Here is a 20,991-nt window from a genome sequence, read left to right on the forward strand (position 1 = left end):
GAGCAAGATGGAGTTGGGACACGTGTTCTGCTTCAATCATTTATTGTCTCTCTGTTCTCTCCTTCTTCTCCCCGCAATTCCTCATCTCCAATGTCTCTGCCTTTCTCCTCTTGCTCCCTCTCCCCTGCCCTTTCCAGGAACTCACACTCTACAGCATTTAGGACAAGCCAGAGCTCCCATGTTCTGCACATGAGCCTGTGTCAGAGGACGTGTGACCCCGGTCAGAACCAGTCACCAGATCAATATGACCCTTTATGGGCGACTTCTCTGCCTGCTCTGCAATTTACATCTCCCCTCTCCCCGCAAACAGGGTGGGGTACAGCTCTGACTGAGAGGCCTAACAGGAGAAATTTCAGCCCAAAGACAAATTTGTATGAAATGTTGAGAAATGAAGAGCTCCCCAAATCCCCAGAACTCTAGTGTCACCCCCATGGCACCAGCACAGAGAACCCAGTGAGATGGGGTTACAGAATACAAGGGGGGAGGCAGCAGGGAGAGAGGTGACAGGGAATCTCTCTTTTTCTTTCTCTCTTCACTTTCTGTTCTTCTCTTTCCTTCCAGGAACTGCAGTCACAGCAGGGAAGGGTTTGTCTCCGTGTCTGTCACGGAGGTGGTGGAAGTGACGGATTCTGTGACTTCCTGCAACCTCCGTGACTTCTGCAGTGGGCACAGTGGCTGACTCCAGGGCCACTCAATCAACTGGCTCCAGGGACCGCCCAAGCAGCGGCCAATGCGGCTGGCCCGGGGACCACTTGACCAGTGGTCCCGAGGACAGCAGGAGCAGCCACAGCCTGGTGGCCTCTGGCAGCACTTCTGGGGTGGCCAGAGCAGCAGCTGGCCCCCTGGGGCTCCCCCCTGCCCTAGCAGCAGCTGGAGTGGCAGCGACTCTCAGGGCTTCTCCCCTGGTAGCTGGTGCTCATTATCCATCAAATAAATCAAAACACTTCCCCCTGCAAGTGGATTTAGCCCGGGACCCTCAGAGTCAGCAGCTCTTACACCCACTACTGAGCTCTCTGGTCAGGTGTCCTAGTGCCGGGAGCCTCCGATTTAGATCCTAAAATAGCGTTTTTGCACCAGGGGGGGCTGAAATTTTGGACCAGACATTGTAGCTCCTCTGTTATTTTACTGAATTGCTTCAAAACAGCAAGTGTAGAAAGTGTCCTAAGTGCCAGGCTCTCTGCCATGGAAACAGCTGCCCCTGCTCTCCAGGAGTCTCTGCGTTTCACCCAGCAACATACACACCTGCTCTGCACTGAAGGGGAGTCAGACAGTGACGGTAACGCAAATCTTCTGACTATTAACCCAGGTCCCTTTCTTTAACCCAGGACATGCCAGTCACCTGTTAGCCATGGTGTTATCTTCACCTTCAAATACCTCTCAGGACATTGAACAGAGGAAGTGAAACCCCCTCCCCCGAATGGCTCCCTGTTGAGGCGTTGTACCAGACCTGCCCCTGGACACTGTCTGGTTTTATACTCTTAGAGCTTTTTCTCTTCAAACCCCTTATCCCAATCTCTGGGCCAACCTCCGCATTTCAGAGTTTAGAATTTACTCTCATCACCCTCCTATGGCACTTTCCATGTGACTGAGACGAAGCAAGTGGGGGAAGCTCCGTCGCTAATGAAAACCAACGCTCTGGGTGAGGCCTGAACTCACACCCACAGCTGTATTTCCCCCTGCATGAGCCACTATAGGTGCTTCTTAGACAAACTTGGGCTGTCGGTGGTTATGTGTGTCTGTGCTTCACCACTTTGGCTGCTCTGTGAAAAGCTGATGGTTCAAACAGAAGCTGGTGGGTTTTTGTTTTGTTTTAAGCAATTAGAGTCTAGTACATTTTAACAGGCAGAAAATGTCCTATTCTGGTCTAGCCCCATTTGACTCCTTCTGTCCATCTTCTTCCTTCCCCCTCAGTGTCTTTCCTTCCCCATTGGGGACATGCAGAGATGAACCCCAGTCAGTCTGTGTCACAGAGAGTCTGTATCTCCTAAGGAATGTGGGTGAAGGATTCCAGCTGAATTAACGCCGCTCACCTGGGTTAGAAACATTTGTTTCTTTCGAGCACATAGTGGGAAATGGGACAGTAATTCAGACCCAGGAGGCAAGGCAGAGGCTTCATGACCTTGATCTCCATGAAGGGAGAGAGGATCCCCAGGAAGGAACAGAGCTTCCTTTAGACTCAAGCTGAGTCTCCTGGAAGTTGGAAAAGACCCTTGGTCACTGAGGATCTCATGGGATCGTGCTGCTCCAGAGGCTCGAGAGTCCTAGGTGCGGGGAGGGTGTCACTGCACAGCCTGAAACGGAAGGGAGGACCCTGGAAGGGACGGGGAGGAACAGAAAATGGAGAGGAATGAAACAGAATAAACGCCTCTTCTCTCTCCCATCCCCAACCCAGCAAGAACTGTTATCAGTGGGGAAACTCCCCATGATGAATGGCAGAGACCACAGAGACATTTGCCTCATGCTGAGAAGTAAGGTGACCAGACACCAAGTGTGAAAAATCAGAGTGTTTCCCCAGATGCATTGGTGGTATAGTGGTGAGCATAGCTGCCTTCCACGCAGTTGACCTGGGTTTGATTCACAACCAATGCAATGATATGATGGTTCCTCCACTGGGAATTGGTTTAATTTCAGTCACATTGTATCAGTTTATCAATAGAATGAGAGAATCAGTGTCCCAAATCCCAACAGGTCATTAAACACCCAGTGGAGGAAGAAAGGGGTGGGACTATATAATGAGCAGTTGGAGTCATCCTGGTATTACAATGCTTGGTTTTGTTTTTTTTTAATTCCTTTACTTCCCTCTCCCTTTTAGACTCAGAGCCTTTAAGGTCAGAAGGGACCAGTGTGATCATCTAGTCTGACCTGCTGCACCTTGCAGGCCAAAAGACCCCACCCACCCACTCCTGGAATAGACCCGAGAGGGGAGGCAGCTCTGTGCACTGCCCCTACCCCAGGCAGCGCATGCAGTCCTCTGCTCCCCTCCCCCCACAACGGGTGTGCAGAGATGTGCCAGCAGCACTAAGGTGGCTCCCTGCCCACTCTACATCCGCCCCTCCGTGCCGCTCCCAGAAGTGGCTGGCATGTCCCAGCATCCCCTGGGGTGGGGGGAGTGTCTCCACGTGCTGCCCCTGCCCCGAGCACCAACTCTGCAGCTCCCATTGGCCAGGAACTGTAGCCAATGGGAGCTCTGGGGGCAGCGCCTGCAGACAGCAGCACATGGAGATCCCCTGGCCCCACTCATCTAGGAGCTGCTGCCAGAGGGTTGTGTGTACTGGTCACTTTGGGAGCTGCACCACCCCTCCTGCACCCCACCCCACCCCCAGCGCAGAGCCCGCACCCAAATTTCCTCCCAGTGCTTTGCTTGTCGTCCTTTCACCAGAACCATCCTTCTTCTCCTGGGCTGCAAGTAGCCACCCCTGGGAAGCCAAGAGGCAGGCACAGGATTCTGCAAGGTACTTGTCCCACAGCGCCGCGATGGATGGTGCGATGAAGGTAAGTCTTCCTGAGGCACAATGAACTGCAATTCAGCGAACCACTGGCCAGGTGGTCCGGGCGAAGGGCATTCACTGGAGGTACAAGCTTGTGAGTGACTCCTGAGCACAGGGCCCCTTCCCCTTTTAAGGACCTGCTTCTCATGGCCTGCGACTAGAGATGACTTGGCTGCATCTGGTGGGTCACACTCCACCTTGGGCAATGTCCATGCTCTGGGTGTGTGATCGCTGCCTAATGAGAGTCCCAGACACCTTGTCTATCTAGCAGCTCTTCTGCTCTTCCAGCTGTTCAACCAGCCCCTTCATCCCACAAGCATTGCAGGAGGGAGGGGGAGGGGGGAAGCCACTTCACAGGCATTCAGAGAGGGAGAGGAGACAAAAATGGGAATGGGGAAAGTATAACAGACCCATTGAGCAATAGAAATCACTGCTGCTCCTACAACAGCAGGGACAGGCCACTAGGAGTTGGGAAAAATTAAGCCATCATGTTTCTGCCTGGTTTTGAACCAGGGACCTTTTGCATGTTAGGCAAACGTGATAACCACTACACTACAGAAACTCTGTTGCAGGGTTCTGCCCTTCCCTTCATAAGAAAAGAAGAATGGCCAGACCAAAGGTCCATCCAACCCCATATCCTATCTGCCAACAGTGGCCAATGCCAGGTGCCCCAGAGGGACTGAACCTAACAGGCAATGATCAAGTGATCTCTCTCCTGCCATCCATCTCCACCCTCTGACAAACAGAGGCTAGGGATACCATTCCTTACCCAGGCTGCCTAATAGCCATTAATGGACTTCACCTCCATGAATTTATCTGCAAAAATAATGAGGAGTACTTGTGGCACCTTAGAGACTAACAAACTTATTTGAGCATAAGCTTTCGTGGGCTAAAATCCACTTAATCAGATGCATACAGTGGAAAATACAGCAGGAAGATATATATATATACACAGAGAACATGAAAAAATGGGTGTTGCCATCCACACTATAATGAGAGTGAGCAGTTAAGGTGAGCTATTATCAGCAGGAGAAAAAAACCTGTAGTGACAATCAGGATGGCCCATTTCCCACAGTTGACAAGAAGGTGTGAGTAACAGTAGGGGGACAAATAAACATGGGGAAATAGTTTTACTTTGTGTAATGACCCACCCACTCCCAGTCTTTATTCAAGCCTAATTTAATGGTGTCCAGTTTGCAAATTAATTCCAATTCAGCATCTCTCGTGGGAGTCTGTTGTTGAAGGTTTTTTGTTGTAATATTACGACTTTTAGGTCTGTAATCGAGTGACCAGGGAGATTGAAGTGTTCTCTGGCTGTGTTTGAATGTTATAATTCTTGATGTCTGATTTGTGTCCATTTATTCTTTTATGTAGAGACTCTCTGGTTTGGCCAATGTACATGGCAGAGAGGCATTGCTGGCACATGATGGCACATATCACATTGGTAGATGTGCAGGTGAATGAGCCCCTGATGGCATGGCTGATGTGATTAGGTCCTATGATGGTGTCCCCTGAACAGATATGGGGAGAGAGTTGGCAATGGGCTTTGTTGCAAGGATAGGTTCCTGGGTTAGTGTTTTTTTTGTGTGGTTGCTGATAAGTATTTGCTTCAGGTTGAGTGGCTGTCAGTAAGCAAGGACTGACCTGTCTCCCAAGATCTGTGAGAGTGAGGGATTGTCCTTCAGGATGGGTTGTAGATCCTTGATGATGCACTGGAGAGGTTTTAGTTGGGGGCTGAAGGTGACGGCTAGTGGGGTTCTGTTACTTTCTTTGTTGGGGCTGTCCTGTAGTAGGTGACTTCTGGGTACTCTTCTGGCTCTGTCAATCTGCTTCTTCACTTCAGCAGGTGGGTACTGTAGTTGTAAGAATGCTTGATAGAGCTCTTGTAGGTGTTTGTCTCTGTCTGAGGGGTTAGAGCAAATGCGGTTGTATCTTAGAGCTTGGCTGTAGACAATGGATTGTGTGATGTGGTCTGGGTGAAAGCTGGAGACATGTAGGTAAGTATAGCGTTCAGTATGTTTCCGGTATAGGGTGGTGTTTATGTGACCATCGCTTATTAGCACAGTAGTGTCCAGGAAGTGGATCTCTTGTGTGGACTGGTCCAGGCAGAGATTGTAGGTGGGATGGAAATTGTTGAAATCATGGTGGAATTCCTCAAGGGTTTTCTTTTCCATGGGACCAGATGATGAAGATGTCATCAGTGTAGCACAAGTAGAGTAGGGGCCTTAGGGGACGAGAGCTGAGGAAGCGTTGTTCTAAGTCAGCCATAAAAATGTTGGCATACTGTGGGGCCATGTGAGTACCCTAGCAGTGCCGCTGACTTGAAGGTAAACATTGTCCCCAAATGTGAAATAGTTATGGGTGAGGACAAAGTCACAAAGTTCAGCTGTGACATTATCGGGGATACTGTTCCTGACGGCTTGTAGTCCACCTTTGTGTGGAATGATGATGGAGCGTCTACATAGCCAGACAATCCTGCTGTCAGGGTGCCAATGCCTGAGATGATGGGGCATCCAGGATTTCCAGGTTTATGGATCTTGGGTAGCAGATAGAATAACCCTGGCTAGGATTCTAGACTGTCTTATTGCCAAGGGACAGAGAAACTCGGCCAGCAGCAGGGGGTGCATAACACCGCCCTAGTGTGGGGGTGACAGCGCCTCCAAGATCCTGACACCCCTATTGGTTCCACTGCTGGTTGTTTTCCTTTTCCGGTGGGACTTTGGGCAAGTTGCTCCCCCCTCTAGGGCTCCGTCAACAGCAGGCAAATGGGGATTTCGTACCTTCCCGCTATTGGAAAGTGCTGGGAGAATCCCCCAGCCAAAGCTGCTCTGACAGCGCTAAGCAGCATCTGACCATTCAAGGTCGGAGCGCACTGCCCAGGAGGAGGAGTGTTTGTCTCTGGGGTTTCACTTCAGCCCAGTCTAGAGAGAGAGGCCCAGCCATGGGGTTTGGCTCAAGAAGACCAAGTCTCCAATTTGTTACGGGCGTTTTGAATTCCAACCCTGAGCTCCAAAGTGCTTGGTGTCAGTTGCACATTTTAGAAGCATGCTCTCCACTCCATTTTCCAAATCATTCATGAAACTATTGAATAGTACCGGACTCCGGACTGATCCCTGCCGGACCCACTAGGTGCACCCTCTCCGTTGGGCAGCCAACCATGGAGAAGGGCCCCTGGAGTCTGGGCTTTCAACCAGCTCTGCACCCACGTGACACTGATTGCATCTACACCGCATTTTCCTCATTTGCTTGTGAGAATGTCCTGCGGGACTGTGCCAAAAGCCTTAGTAACCCCAAGATAGATCCCATCTACTGTTTACCCACCTCCACTAGGCCCGGAACCCTGCCAAAGAAGGAAAGAGGCTGGGTTTGGGACGATTTGTTCTTGTCAAATCCATGCTCACTCGTCCTAAGAACCAAATTATCGTGTAGGTGCTGCTGACACACTGATTGTTTAAGAATATATTCCAGTATCTCTCCAGCTGTGGAAGTGAGGCTAGCTAGTCTGTAAGTCCCAGGGGTCTCTTTGTTCCCCTTTGAAAGATAGGTCTTGTCTTGTTCATGGATGGGAAGAAGTTCTTTTTCAGGGATCTCAAGACAAGAACTGGGGCACAACACCTGGTTTGTTAAGGCCACAAAAATGGAGGCAGGAACCTCTTCTCTCCTGCTGGCAAAGAACCCCAGGTACCGAAAAGACAGAGACTCACATCCCTGAATGGGCTTTAGAAAAGTCAGTGATTAAAAAGTTTGGCCCCGACCATTTCTTGTTTCCACAGACTAGACATTTTAGCAAACTTTAGAATTCCTTGTTGCTAAACACTGTGAAACTTCCCTTTCTCCTTCTCACAGGGCTTTAACGCCCCTTATCTCACTCAGGCTCACAACTGCCCAGAGTTCGAGAACTGTTCCTGTTCCCATTGGGCAGATGGGGAGGAGCCTGAGGTATAGAGAAGGGAAGTGACTTGTCACGGGACGGATCAGACTGAACAGGTTTCAGACCTCGAGGAGGCTCTTACCTTCTAAACAGGGACGGCTGTTTTCTAGTAAAATCACTAAAAGGGAAGGAGAAAACTGGAAAGAGGTTCCTCCTGGCGTTCACGTCCATGAACCCGAATACTCTCTCAGTCCTCAAAGAGAGACCTGGAGAAGGAGACTTGCTGAAGCAAAGCCCCAGGGGGCTCTGAGGTTTCCCTGGCCCCTCACTCCTGTCCTGCCTGATGTCAGCATCTCTCTGTGAGGTCACCACCTCCCCACCACCTTGGACCAATAGTCTGAAGTCCTGCAAAAGGCCTTTGTGATGTCACTGCCACACCCCTCCCTTGCTGTGCCAATGTCCTGCCCCTGGCCAGGCACTTTGGAGGTTTGAGCTGCTCCCTGTGGTCACCCCACTCAAGGAGCGTTCGTTCTAGGCAGCAAGCCGGCTAGACAGGGAAACATCAGACGCTGCTCCCAATGCTACACTCAGTCTGTCAGAAATGAGTCGGCTTTATGGCCAGGAGAAACCATTAGAGCATCTAATCTGACCCCCTGCGTATCACCGGCCTCCTGTATGACACAATAGCAGGTGAGGGAGGGGGGCTGAGGAAATGAGCGGGCAGTGGCGAAGGGGTGGGTGAGCCGGCAGCACGGAAGGGGGTGGCTGAGGAGGCAAGTGGGAGGGGCTGGTGAGCCGGCAGCAGGGGACTGAGGAGACGAGCTATGAGTCAGTGGCTGACCTGTTCTGCTGATCTGGTCCGTCTCCCAGCCCCTCTCCAAGGATTGCAGCTGTCTGGAGGTGCTGCCTTCCACCTCATTCACTCCACAGGGCGACTGATTACAAAGTGGGGAGAAGATCTTATTCTACTTCTAGCAAAAAGACATTTTCCTTTTACCTTAATTATACTACCTTAGAGGCCCGCTATAACATATTACCAAGGTTCGATGCCTCCGTTTTGGCAGGGCGGTGCTGGGGAAGGAGGGTTTGTTTCCATGGGGCAGGTGGCACTTGGGCGGGATTGTTTCGGGGAGGGGCTCGGCCGCGCTGGGGGGTGGTGTTCAGTGAGGCTGGGGGGGTTTCATCCTTCAGCTGTTCCCTTTGGAGTAATATTGCCCTCGCCGCTTTATGAGTTGTGCTGGCCTAGACTAAACCACACACTCTGGACTCAGCATTCAAGTATCCTGCAGTCTGAACTTCGCATCTGATACATTCCCTCATTGGCTACCATTGTTTGGCCAGCATGGAAGTGCTTCTTGTCCAACAAGGCAGCCAGATTGGGACCCGTAGGCATGGAATGGCTCTGAAGGAATCAGCCGTTTCTCTCTGTGATTCATCTAACTTTGGATCCAAATGGTAAAAGACAGTTGTGCCCAATTTAATCATGGCGTCCTTCAGGAGTGTGATCAATGCCACTTAACTAGGGAGCAGCATTCTAAAAATAGTTTACCTGGGCCACAGGTCACCACAGCTTCCATCTCTGGGGTGAAAATCAACCACTAGTACCTGCAATTTCTACCCGAGTTCTTGTCAAATCTTTGTCCTTACTTGGAGTAATTTTACACTTCTCTGGTGTAGAATTCTTCACCAACCACACAACAGATCAGTAGCGACAGTGAGGTACAACTCCCCCAACTATGCCCTTTTATTTCTTTAATCTGGTGGCACAGATTTAAATTAGGGACTAAATTCAGGTGCAACTTAGAATCCCTGTAAGACAACAAATGTCAGGTCTCTATTAAAAACAGGTATCTTTCTGCAGCTATAGCACATTCAACACGGATTTCATTTTCTACACATTTGCAGCATCTCCCAGGGGTGAGCTGAAGAGAAAAGTCACTTCCATGTTTCCCATCTCTACCTAGATAGGGATTGTATTTCCCAAATAATAGGCAACATGCAGCTAATGAGGAAGGAGATCTCTTCAGGAGCCACTTCCTGCAGGGCCTGGGCCACAACGGCTTTGGGAGCCCAATGCCTGGGCACTTTGTTTAGTTACAAGTTATTTACGAGGGAATCCTCTTCCCAGCCCTTTAGAAAAAATACTGACCTAACCAACTGCACAACAGGGGAACTGGGATGGTGATGGGGAATAAGGGACTCCCTCTGATTTACCCCATCTTCTTCTGTTGTTCCAGAGGGTGAAATGACATTTCACTCTCTATCCCTGCCCTGTTCCTGCTCTTTGTTATAGTTCAATATATTTTAAGTGAGAAAAATGGTAGTAAAAATATCTGCTCCCCAGCACAACCTGAACCAACATCAGAGCAACTGGGAGTGAAACAACTTCTTCCCCAAGAGTGAACTCGATGACTAACAATGGCTGTGAAATGGGGGAACAGTATAACCGGGATGCTCAGGGTTTGTTTAGACTAGGGAAAGTGATGGAGTTTAGGTCAGGTCAAGGGGGAAGCTAATGCCAACCCCTGCACCTGGGCGCATCTGCTCTACAACTATAATTGTCTTGTTACACCAAGATCACTAACTTGAGCAGTCGATGCCATGTACAGCCCTAGTGGATGGAAGGCACAGGTAGTTTTAGCCTCAGTGTGGCTTGTTGGAATCAACCCTCTCTCCCCCCACCTGCGGCTGACGAACATTCCTGGCAGGAGGGACACACACTCCTTCGACTCAAAGGAAAGGAGTTGATAGAAAAGATCACAGGACTGACCCCAAAGAAGGGTGAGCTGCAAAAGGCAGAAGCAGGCAACTCATTTGGTGGAGCTGAGACACCACGGTGAAGATGGTGCAAAGATCACTATGTAGAAATTAGCAAATGTGATTAAAAAACAAAAAAAAAATTTCTCCAGCCCTAGTCAAGGCATTTGCTAAGGTTCTCTCTCATGTGGATTTTCTGATGTGTAATAAGGTTTGAGCTCTGATTGAAGCTTTTCCCGCACTCAGAGCATGTGTAGGGCGTCTCCCCTGTGTGGATTCTCCGATGTGCGATAAGGTGAGAGCTCGAAATGAAGCTTTTCCCGCAATCAGAGCACGTGTAGGGCGTCTCCCCCGTGTGGATTCTCTCATGTCTGATAAGGTGAGAGCTCTGCCTGAAGCTTTTCCCACACTCAGAGCACGTGTAGGGCGTCTCCCCTGCGTGAATTCTCCTGTGTGTGCTCAGGACTGAGCTGTAACTGAAGCTTTTCCCGCACTCAGAGCACGTGTAGGGCATCTCCCTGGTGTGGATTCTCTGATGTGTGATAAGGTGAGAGCTCTGCCCAAAGCTTTTCCCGCACTCAGTGCATGTGTAGGGCAGCTCCCCTGTGTGGATTCTCTGATGTCTAATAAGGGTAGAGCTCCGATTGAACCTTTTCCCGCACTCAGAGCACGTGTAGGGCGTCTCTCCTGTGTGGATTCTCTCATGTCTGATAAGGTGTGAGCGCTGATTGAAGCTTTTCCCACACTCAGAGCACATGTAGGGCGTTTCCCCTGTGTGGATTCTCTCATGTCTGATAAGGTTTGAGCGCCAATTGAAGCTTTTCCCGCACTCATGGCACATGTATCGTCTCTCTTCCAAGTTGATTCTGTTGCGTGGAATAAGGTCTGAGTGGCTACTGTAGTTTCCCTCTGGCCTCTGCTGAATCTCACAGGCTTTTGTGTTTTCTGGGAGTGCACAACTCCTGGAAACATTCCCTTTGGATCTTCCTGATAACAGCCAATGTGGATCTACTTGCACAGTGTCTTCCTGCTGGGGTTTCTCCTCCTCGTTCTCACTCACCATCCCATCGCTGGATGGGAGACAGAGAGAATCCAGACATAGGTCACTCCCTGTGCCTGAGAAAAAGGAAATGTCAGCGAGAGGAATGGAAAAAGGGTGAACAAACCAAAATATATGTGGGAGAGATCAAACCTATCAGGAGCTGATTTTCCCCAAACCCTTCCACAGAAAAGAGAGGAAGGCATCAGTTCTGGGTCCTCATTGCACCATAACTCTCAGGGGAAAGTGAGATCAGGGAGCGACCTGCTGCCAGTTGTCAATCAGAATAGCAGGGAAGCCATGTGGAATCATTATGGCAGATGTCACTCATCTGCAGGGAACAATCCTGAATTTGAAGAGCTCACAGGGTCTTTGTAGGGCATCCCAAATGTTTCCTGCATTCCTAAGCAGTTGTTGAGTTGTTTAACCAATTCCTCACCTGTGCAGGCAGCTCTCGGGACCACTTCTTTCTCAGAGCCCTGGAGGTCCGGGACCCACGGCTCTTCCCCTCGTTCCAGCTGCGAGATCACATCAGGTTTGGAAATTGGAAACCCTACTGCAGGCAAAGAAAACAAGGGAGGTCAGTAGAATTTGTGAGATACTTGTCACAAAGAATATTCCATAGTTTTAACCCCATCTCATTTTAGGCAGTAACATCTGTAGCCCTCAGGATTCATCTGCTTGCCTGCATCAATATCTCTTTTCTTATAAGTACAGTATTGTGATAGGTTTATTAATTTATATTAAAAATATGTTTGGCTGTAATGCAAGAAACCTACAGGCCAAAAACCTGCATTTTAAGCTAAAGCAAAATTAGCATAGCTATATCCTGTGCCCTTTTACCCAGAAAAGGAGCTGTTTTTCCTATACCCAAATAAAGTGCCTACGCTTAGGTCTAAGACCCTTCACCTAGACCAACAGACAATGAAGAATGGCAAAGGGGATTTTTCAAAATTGCACTCACAGACTTAACAAGTACCCCTCAAGTGCGCAGATACCTGTCATCCATACGCGCACACACACTAGACTATGAAGTAAGCGTACCCTAACATTTCTATGGGGGAAGAATGAAATTTGGGCATAAGAGGAAGAATTTCCAGCATTTATTTCTATAAAAAGAGGTAACCTACCTCACTATGGTATTCCCACCCCCACCTCGACCTCCTCCTTCTTCTCTACACTTCACCATCTTCAGCTACGTATTCATGCTATCCCTCTACAACAGCTATTAACCAGTAATAGGCCGCACTTATTTTCTTTTCAAACTTTAAGTTCAAAAGGGACTCGGCTAAGCTTGGTCTCTCTAAATGTTATTTTAGTCTGTGTATCAGATTATTTAGTTGAGCTAAAAAATAAATTCTAAAGTTGCTTTGACAGCTCTTTGCATTAGTTTCCTCTGCAAGTGGTGTGAAACTGAACCGCCAGAGGCGAGGCCAACACCAGTTTATCAAAACAGGCTGTGAATATTAACCAAAGTTTGCAGCACATAATATTGTATCATCATATGTATCTCCTGAATAACAGTATTACAATTGTAACTCTGTAATTCTACTTGCTTTACAATTTACTTACTATTTCATTGAGTTTAATAAAAAGTCGTTATGACTATATCTGTCTCACTGTGAGCTTCCTGTCATACCCCCGAAGATCCCTTTATCAATTCTGTGGAACCCGATTCGAAACACGAACTTTTATCTTCTGATCAAACAAATTGGCGAGCCTAAACCCATATTAATTAATATAAATGATTAAGTATTATTAATTAATTAAATAATTACAATGCAAATTAAATTAAGTTGATATATCAAATCAACATTACTAACACACCCCAAATAAGGTTACGCATCCCAAGGCCATCCTCCTTGGCTCAAAGTGGCAGGAGAGTTACTATTATAACAAATCATATTCATTACCTTAGTGCCTAAGGACCAACTAACAGTGGGTCCCCATTGTGCTAGGCAAAGTGCAAACAGAGAATAGTAGATGGCCCATGCCCAGAATTATTTACCATCTAAATCAGGGGTAGGCAACCTGCGGCAGCGAGCTGATTTTCAGTGGCACTCACACTGCCTGGGTCCTGGCCCCTGGTCGGGGGGGGGGGGGCTCTGCATTTTAAATTAAGCTTCTTAAACATTTTAAAAACCTTATTTACTTTACATACAACAATAGTTTAGTTCTATATTATAGACTTATAGAAAGAGACCTTCTAAAAACATTAATATGTGTTACTGGCACACGGAACCTTAAATTAGAGCGAATAAATGAAGACTCAGCACAGCACTGCTGAAAGGTTGCCGACACCGATCTAAATAGACAGGACAGACACAGAATGGGGGAAGGGGTAGAACTCACTGTTAGAATAGAGTTATTCAGGCCTGCCTGTAAAGCCTATAGTTTAAGAACGTAGGTGTATTTTTATCACTTTGTCTTTATACCCCTGTAACTACCTAATTATCAAAATCTCAGTCTGCCTGTGTAAGGGCCTTCTCTCACTAGGATAGGCTGAGACCTTGTTCTTAGGCTAAGGCCTTTGGCTAAGCAGCAGGGGCAGCCATACGCTGGGAAGCGAAGGGTCACATCCTCACATCCCAAACCAGTCACACGGAAATAAGGTGCTACTGGGCTGTTAGGAAGATGATCCTGTCCTGATAGCGCCCATCGCCACCAGATAAAGATACAGATCTTAAGATGGATAAAGAAAACTTAGTTTGATAGCAGCCTGTCTGGATGGCAAGAAATCACTTATCAATGGTTGTGAAACCCTCATTTCTGTATTGTTTTATCTTTATGGCCACCACTTTAACCTTGTTAATCAGTCTGGTTCTCTAATTGTTTCTGTCTGCCGCATAATTATTTTTTCTAGGTGTAAGTTCATTGGGGCAGTGGAATATGCTTGCTTGGAAATAACCCCAATAAACATCGCATTATCTGTGCTTCAGACTTCTGGTCATTTGCTGCTTGCTGTCTGCGTGACAAGAACCAGGGAAGTGGGAGGGTGAAGGGAAAACCCTCTAACAAATGGACATGACCTGATAACCAAGAGGTAAGCCTTTAAGGAAGGTTTTAATACACTTTGGAACGGACCAGGGATTCCCATGAGGACTGAGAGGGAGCGATGGTAAACACGCATTTAGATCCTTTTCTTGTTTTGTATCTTTTCCCCATAAGGCTGAACCTCTGGCACTGTCATGGATCCATAGGATCTCTGCAATGCCCTGGCTTTTAAACAGTCCTTGGGAGGTGCCTCTTGAGTGCACTAGACCCCCAAGGGGTCCCACTCTTCCACAAGGACAGGCCACTTAGCTTCAAACCTGAGACTGAGCCACTTCCTGGGTGCCCTTCCTCCACACTCCTCTCCACTTCTTCCCATTACTCTCAGCCAGCACCACCTCCCGGCACCTTGGGAGATTCTTGTGTTCCCTCCTCACCTCTCACTACCTCATCCCTCCCTTCTGCTTCTTAGCTCTAACCCTGCACACACCCTCCCCATGTCCTGGCACCCCAGAATTATCTACTCCCCCCCTTCTCTGCCCCTCCCACAGCTCTGTTCTCCCTTCACCGGTGCGGTCCTGAATGGAAACATTATACGCTCTCCTATCAAAAGAGGAGCTCATCTGACTGTCACACAAGCCAGGCACGAGTCATACACCTATTTACTCAATTAAGAATTCTACAGGTGGCGTATTTTCCTCTTAAAAGGAGGGAAATGCATGAAAGCTACAGTTATTCATGTAGCCAATAAGGATATATTCAATGCAATTTTAAAATGACTGACGGCACCAAAAAGGCACATGACAAAAATGATACTAGTGGGTGGGAGATAAGGCAAAAAAACGGGGGGCAAGGAAACTTGTCAAAACTTGTATGACAAATAAAGGTATAAAGTTATTACTACTCAGGTTCTTTAGAGACCTCACAGCTTCTAATAACCCAGGGGACAGGACTCCTTACCCAGCGAGGTCACCGTCTCATAGTTCTCCTGCATGACATCCCTGTAGAGGGCTCTCTGAGTGGGGTCCAGCAGAGCCCCCTCTCCCCTGGTGAAATACACAGCCACCTCCTCGAAGGTCACCGGCCTCTGAAAGAGCAAGAGTCCAACATTCAGGACCCACTGCCCCACTATTCACGGAACAGCAGCACCAGGGAAATGGAAGCTCCGGGAGGCACATGTTAACAGAGTCCCACCCCACCTTGCCTAGAACAGCCAGGCGGCATCAGAGGGTGGAAAGAGAGAACCTTTGTGTCTCCCAACTGACAGATGGAGGCAGGGTCATCACATTTATCACATACCCACTAGCCAGAGCTTGATACAGGAGATGGGGCTGTCTCTGGACCATGCTGGTGGTTCCCTGGTAGGAATCCCAACACTCTCCAAATAAAATATATGGAAGAAAGGGGAAGTCAATAGTAAAGAATAGAAGTTAGAAAGTCAGAATTGTAGAAAATTGGTAAGGGAAGCTATCAGAAATCAATGACCAATTAATGAAAATAAGAAGGAAGTTTTTAAAAAGTATATTAAGTACAAACTTAATCCCTAACAATGGTAGTGGTAAATTACTAGATGGAAATGGCAGAATTATCAAAATAATGCAGAAGAGGTCAAAGTGTTCAATAAATATTTCTCTCCTGGATTTGGAGAAAAACGGATGATGTAAGTCATATAAGACATTGACGACGACAGTCTTTCCATTCCAACAATAACTCACGAGGATGTTGAACAGCAGCTATTACAGTTAGACATGTTTAAATAAGCAGGTCCAGATAACTTGTATCCAAGAGTTTTGAATGATCTGGTGGAGGAGTGTGGAGGACTGTTAATGGTGATTTTAATTAGGACTTGGAACACTGGGGAAATTCCAGAAGACTGGACTAAGCTAATGCCGTGCCAATATTTTAAAAGTGTAAAAGAGATGACCCAGCTAATTACAAGAGTGTTAGTCTGATACTGGTCAAGATAATGGAGCAGCGAATATGGATTTAATTAATAAAGAATGAAAGGAGGGTAATATAATTAGTACCAATTAACAAAGGTTCAGAGACAACAGATCCAATCAAACTAACTGGATATCCTTATTGCATGAGATAAAAAAGTTTGGTTGCAACTAACAGTATTGATGTAATACACCTAGACTTCTGTAAGGCATATGACTTGGTTCAGCACAACATTTTGACTAGAAAACTAGAAAGATACAAAATAAACACAACATACATTAAATAGATTAAAAACTATGATTGTAAATGGGGAACCATGGTGGAGTAGATTTCTTTCTAGGGGAGTCCCACAAGGATTGGTTCTTGACCCTGTGTTATTTAACATTCTTATCAATGACCTAGAAGAGAATATAAAATCATCACCGATAACGTTTGCAGTTGCCACAAAGATCGGGGTTGGTGGTAACTAATGAAGTGTCAGTAGGTTCAGGGTTCAGCACTGGGAGTCTGGGAAGTTTTCCCAGCCATGGCTAGAGGGTTATTTCCTGTTCCACAAAGAGGGGAAGTTCCATTCCCAACACCTTTGCCTTGAAATTAGGCCCTGACACTGCACCCCACATTCAGCATAGTGGTATGATTATCAAATGATTAGGACATAATTATGATGCATTTTGTGCAAGATGCATCATGTTCAGTGTCATTGGAAAAGTTATGATTTGCTGAATATGATTGTCCTATTTGTGTGCATGTATCATGTTTGTATCTGAAGTTATGGATATTGACTCTGTATCTGTATTTCAAATGTACTTACTCTGGGTAACAGCCACAACGAGCCTTTCAGGTACAACAAAAAAGCCAGACAGTGTTCATGGCTCATCAACAAAGACAATGGACCATGGAAGAGCTTAGCCTCCTTGTGAATGTTTCAGCCAGCCTATGAGTCATAGCTACTATGACTCAGCATGACATGCTAGTGCATGTGACCAGACCATATGACACTAAACTCCATTTTGGTACCTGTATTTTTCCACAAACTGGACTGGGAACTGAGTTTGGAACAAAGGGTTCCTGCCATATGGAAAAGCTACATAAGGTGGGTGTGACATCATCTCTTGGCCTCATTCCGCACACAAGAGAACTCCTGGAAACACCTGAGGAACAAAGACTGAACTGGGGGAAGTGCTGGTCCCAGGGTAAAGGGATTTCTAGCTTGTGTATGGAAACTTGGTGGACTGCTTCTATCATCAGTCAGGGTGAGAAATTGCTAATTCAAATTCTATCCATCTAGTATGTCAGGCTTTTTTGAGCTTTTGGTTATTTGCCAAGTCATCTGCTTTGATCTGTTTGCTAACACTTATCACTGGGAAATTGGCTGTTGTCTTCTCTCTCTCCTTGAGTGGCTCAGGTAAAGCACTCAGGTAGCTTAGTTGGGTGTATGGCGCCACCTGCTGTCGTGTTGGGTGATAACAGGGCCTGGAGAGGCTGGCTGAATCTCCAGCAAAGCAGTGCAAGAAGGTGTGATGGAGTAGGGGCTGTCTGTGTGGGAGATGGGAGAGCCGGGGATTACTTTAGGTGAGAGACAAGTGCTCAGCCTGTAACCTGAGCCAGGGAGCAGGGAGGGGTGTCAGCACCTTTGCCCAGGAAGGTGGACAAAGGAAGGGGCCGGCTGGAGGGAGGAGTTTAGTTTTGGTTTTGGGCTGGGTGGTTGGAATTTAGGGGATTAAGCTTCCTGGCCCCCAGAGGGGCTTGATTGAGGGGTCCTGGCTGTGCCTCCAAGCTCTGCTGTAACCTGCATTCCTGTTTTCCAATAAACCTTCTGTTTTACTGGCTGGCTGAGAGTCACTGAGAGTCCCAGGAAGAGGGGTACAGGACCAGACTCCCCCACACTCCATGACAACTGGTGGTAGCGGTGGGATTTACTGCACCCCGTGGACGGTGCTTCCTGCAATAAGTGACTGGGGAGCAGTAAAAGAAAGGGACAATTTTAGGGGTAATTAACCCTTGGGAGTGTGTGACCAGAGAGAAGGAATTTGCAGTAACAGGGTCCCCCGGGGGATTGCAGCGAGCGGTCCCAGGGGCGGAGGAGTCTGCGGATCGACCCTGGCAGAAAGGTGGTGACCTTAAGAAGGGCTGGTGCACTAGGGGTCTCCCTGGAAACCGTGGGGAGCGGTGAGCACCCCGGCCTGCGAGTGGCCAGCAGGAAGATGTATGCCAAGCGGCTTAAGTGTGACCTGGTGGAGCTGTGGAAGCAGAGGGGGCTGCACAGAGGGAGGCTCACCAAGGACCAGCTGATTGCCCAGCTACACAAGGGAGACCGCTTGAATGAACTGATCCCTGTGTCTGAGGGAAGCAGCCTGGCAGATGCAGCGCAGGCCCCAGTGTCTGTCCCAGCTGGGAGTGGTCAGCCGGCAGCTGAGGGCTTCCCGAGACCCCCCATCCCTATGCCTAGGGGAAGGGCGGGGAGGAGCCTAGTGAATACCGAGGGCACTGTGACCCCTCCGGCCAGCAGGGGATCCTCCCGGCGAAGCTCACCCCCCAGCAGGGGATCATCCCGGAGACGCTCGGCATCCGTGGAGCGGAAGCGGCTGGAATGGGAGAAGGAGCTAAAACTGAGAGAGCTGGAGGATCGTGAGAAACAGAGAGACCATGACCGGGAGGAGAAAGAGAGACAGCATCATCATGAGCTGGAACTGGTGAGGCTGAGGGGCAGTGAGCCCCCGGCTGCGGTGAGTGAGGGGGGGCCCAGGACTGCGCAGAGCTTTGGTAAGTGCATCCTGCCCCAGCGTAAGGAGGGGGAGGACATGGATGAGTTCCTGGATGCCTTTGAGATGGTCTGCGAGCTGCACCAGGTAGATCCTGCGGACAGGCTCCGAGTTCTCACCCCCTTACTGGACCCCAAGGCCGTGGCATTGTACGGCCAGCTGGGAGAGGAGGAGAAAGGGAACTACGAACTATTCAAGCAGGCCCTGCTGCGCGAGTTTGGGCTGACTCCTGAAATGTACCAGGAAAGGTTCCGGAGTCAGTATAAAACCCCTAAGGTCTCCTATCTGCAACTAGCCGTCCGCATGGAGGGGTACGCCAGCAAGTGGGCAGATGGGGCCCAGACGAAGGGGGACGTGATTAAACTGCTGGTACTGAAGCAACTGTATGAGCGGTGCCCATCCGACCTGGGGCTGTGGTTGAGGAACCAAAAGCCGGAGAACCCGCAACATGCAGGGCGGCTGGCCGATGACTTTGTGAAGAGCCGGTCGGGGGGTGGCAGGGAGGAGTCCCAAAGGAACAGGCCCGCTGCGATGCAGAGAGAGAGTCATCCTGGGACCACCCAAAGGGGGAATCGGGAGAACCCCCTCCCAAGGGGAACGCCCAGCGTTAGGGACAACCAACCAGTTCGAGGGGACCAACGGGACATGAGCTGCTATCAATGTGGCCAGAGGGGCCACATACGATCCCAGTGCCCCAGGCTCAAGGACAGACTGAGCAGACAGACCTCACACCGGATTAACTTGGTAGAGACCCAACTGGACGAGGGGCAGCGTTCCCAGGAATGGGGGGCTGGCCGCGTACCACTGGCGAAGGAGGGAGGAGGGCCCCAGGTCAGCTCCTCTGGGGGGCTGGATGCTCCAGGCTCTGAGTTTTTGGTTTACAGGGTGGGGGCAGGGCTGTCCCTGCGGAGCGAGTGCCTTGTTTCCCTGGAGGCAGATGGGAGAAAGGTCACTGGGTACTGGGACACGGGCGCAGAGGTGACGCTGGCCCGGCCCGAGGTGGTGGCCTCAGATCGGATGGTGCCCAACACCTACCTGACCCTGATGGGCGTGGGCGGGACCCCATTCAAGGTGCCCGTGGCGAGGGTACACCTGAAGTGGGGGGCCAAGTGGGTACACCCATATTTGCCCATGGAGGGGTTAATGGTGGGGGACCTGGAGGTCTGGCCCAGCAACGCCCTGGGTGCCCTGGTCATGACCCAGCCAGCGAGAGAGAGCAGGTCCCCATCCCTGTCCCAGCTGCTGAGTTCCAGGCCGAGTTGCAGAAGGATCCCTCCTTGCGGAAGCTCAGGGACCGGGCTAACCTCAGTGCGGTACAGACCATGAGGAGAGGTTGCAAGGAGAGGTTCCTGTGGGCGAAGGGGTTCCTGTACTGAGAATGGGCTCCCAGGAAGTAGAGTCATGGGGATCAGGAGGCAGCTGGTGGTTCCCAGAAGTTTCGCCACAAGCTGCTGTACCTGGCCCATGACATCCCCTCGCAGGGCACTAGGGAATTCAACGCACCAGGCAGAGGCTGCGACAGAACTTTTACTGGCCTGGGGTCTTTACCCATGTCCGACAGTACTGCCGATCCTGTGACACCTGCCAGCGGGTTGGGAAGGCCCGAGACAAGGGGAAAGCAGCTTTGAGGTCTTTACCCTTCATAGAAGAACCTTTCCAGAAGGTGGCCATGGACATAGTGGGACCTCTCAGCAAGGCGACCCGGTCGGGGAAGAAATACATTCTGGTGGTAGTAGACTTCACCACTCGCTATCCTGAGGCGGTGGCCTTGTCCTCTATCAAAGCAGACACCGTGGCAGATGCGCTGCTGACCATTTTCAGCCGGGTGGGGTTCCCCAAGGAAATCTTAACGGACCGGGGTCCAACTTCATGTCGGCCCTGCTCCGGTGCTTGTGGGAGAAATGTGGGGTCCGGCACAACTGGGCCTCAGCGTATCACCCCCAGACCAACGGGCTGGTGGAAAGGTTCAATGGGACGCTAAAGATGATGCTAAAAACCTTTATGCACCAGCACCCACAGGACTGAGACAAGTACTTACCTCACCTGCTGTTCGCGTACAGGGAGGTACCCCAGGAATCTACTGGTTTCTCGCCTTTCAAACTGTTATATGGAAGGCGGGTGAGGGGGCCCCTGGACCTGATG

At 49.4% G+C, this 20,991-nt stretch overlaps 1 protein-coding gene and 1 non-coding gene across 2 annotated transcripts in view; both read right to left on the reverse strand.

Annotated features, from left to right (window-relative positions):
• The window catches only part of LOC120381565 (zinc finger protein 850-like), a 158,116-nt gene that overhangs the window by 135,926 nt on the left and 1,199 nt on the right, over window positions 1-20,991 (reverse strand). Inside the window, exon 2 of the mRNA XM_039499736.1 lies at window positions 10,368-10,777. Within this exon, the coding sequence (XP_039355670.1) occupies window positions 10,368-10,777 (410 nt within the window). The remainder of the gene's footprint in view (window positions 1-10,367; window positions 10,778-20,991) is intronic.
• On the reverse strand, window positions 3,978-4,050 carry TRNAV-AAC. The gene has a single exon. It is a non-coding gene; the product is annotated as a tRNA-Val (tRNA).

This window comes from Mauremys reevesii, linkage group 14 (assembly GCF_016161935.1).
Source record: "Mauremys reevesii isolate NIE-2019 linkage group 14, ASM1616193v1, whole genome shotgun sequence".
Classification (NCBI taxonomy): Eukaryota; Metazoa; Chordata; order Testudines; family Geoemydidae; genus Mauremys; species Mauremys reevesii.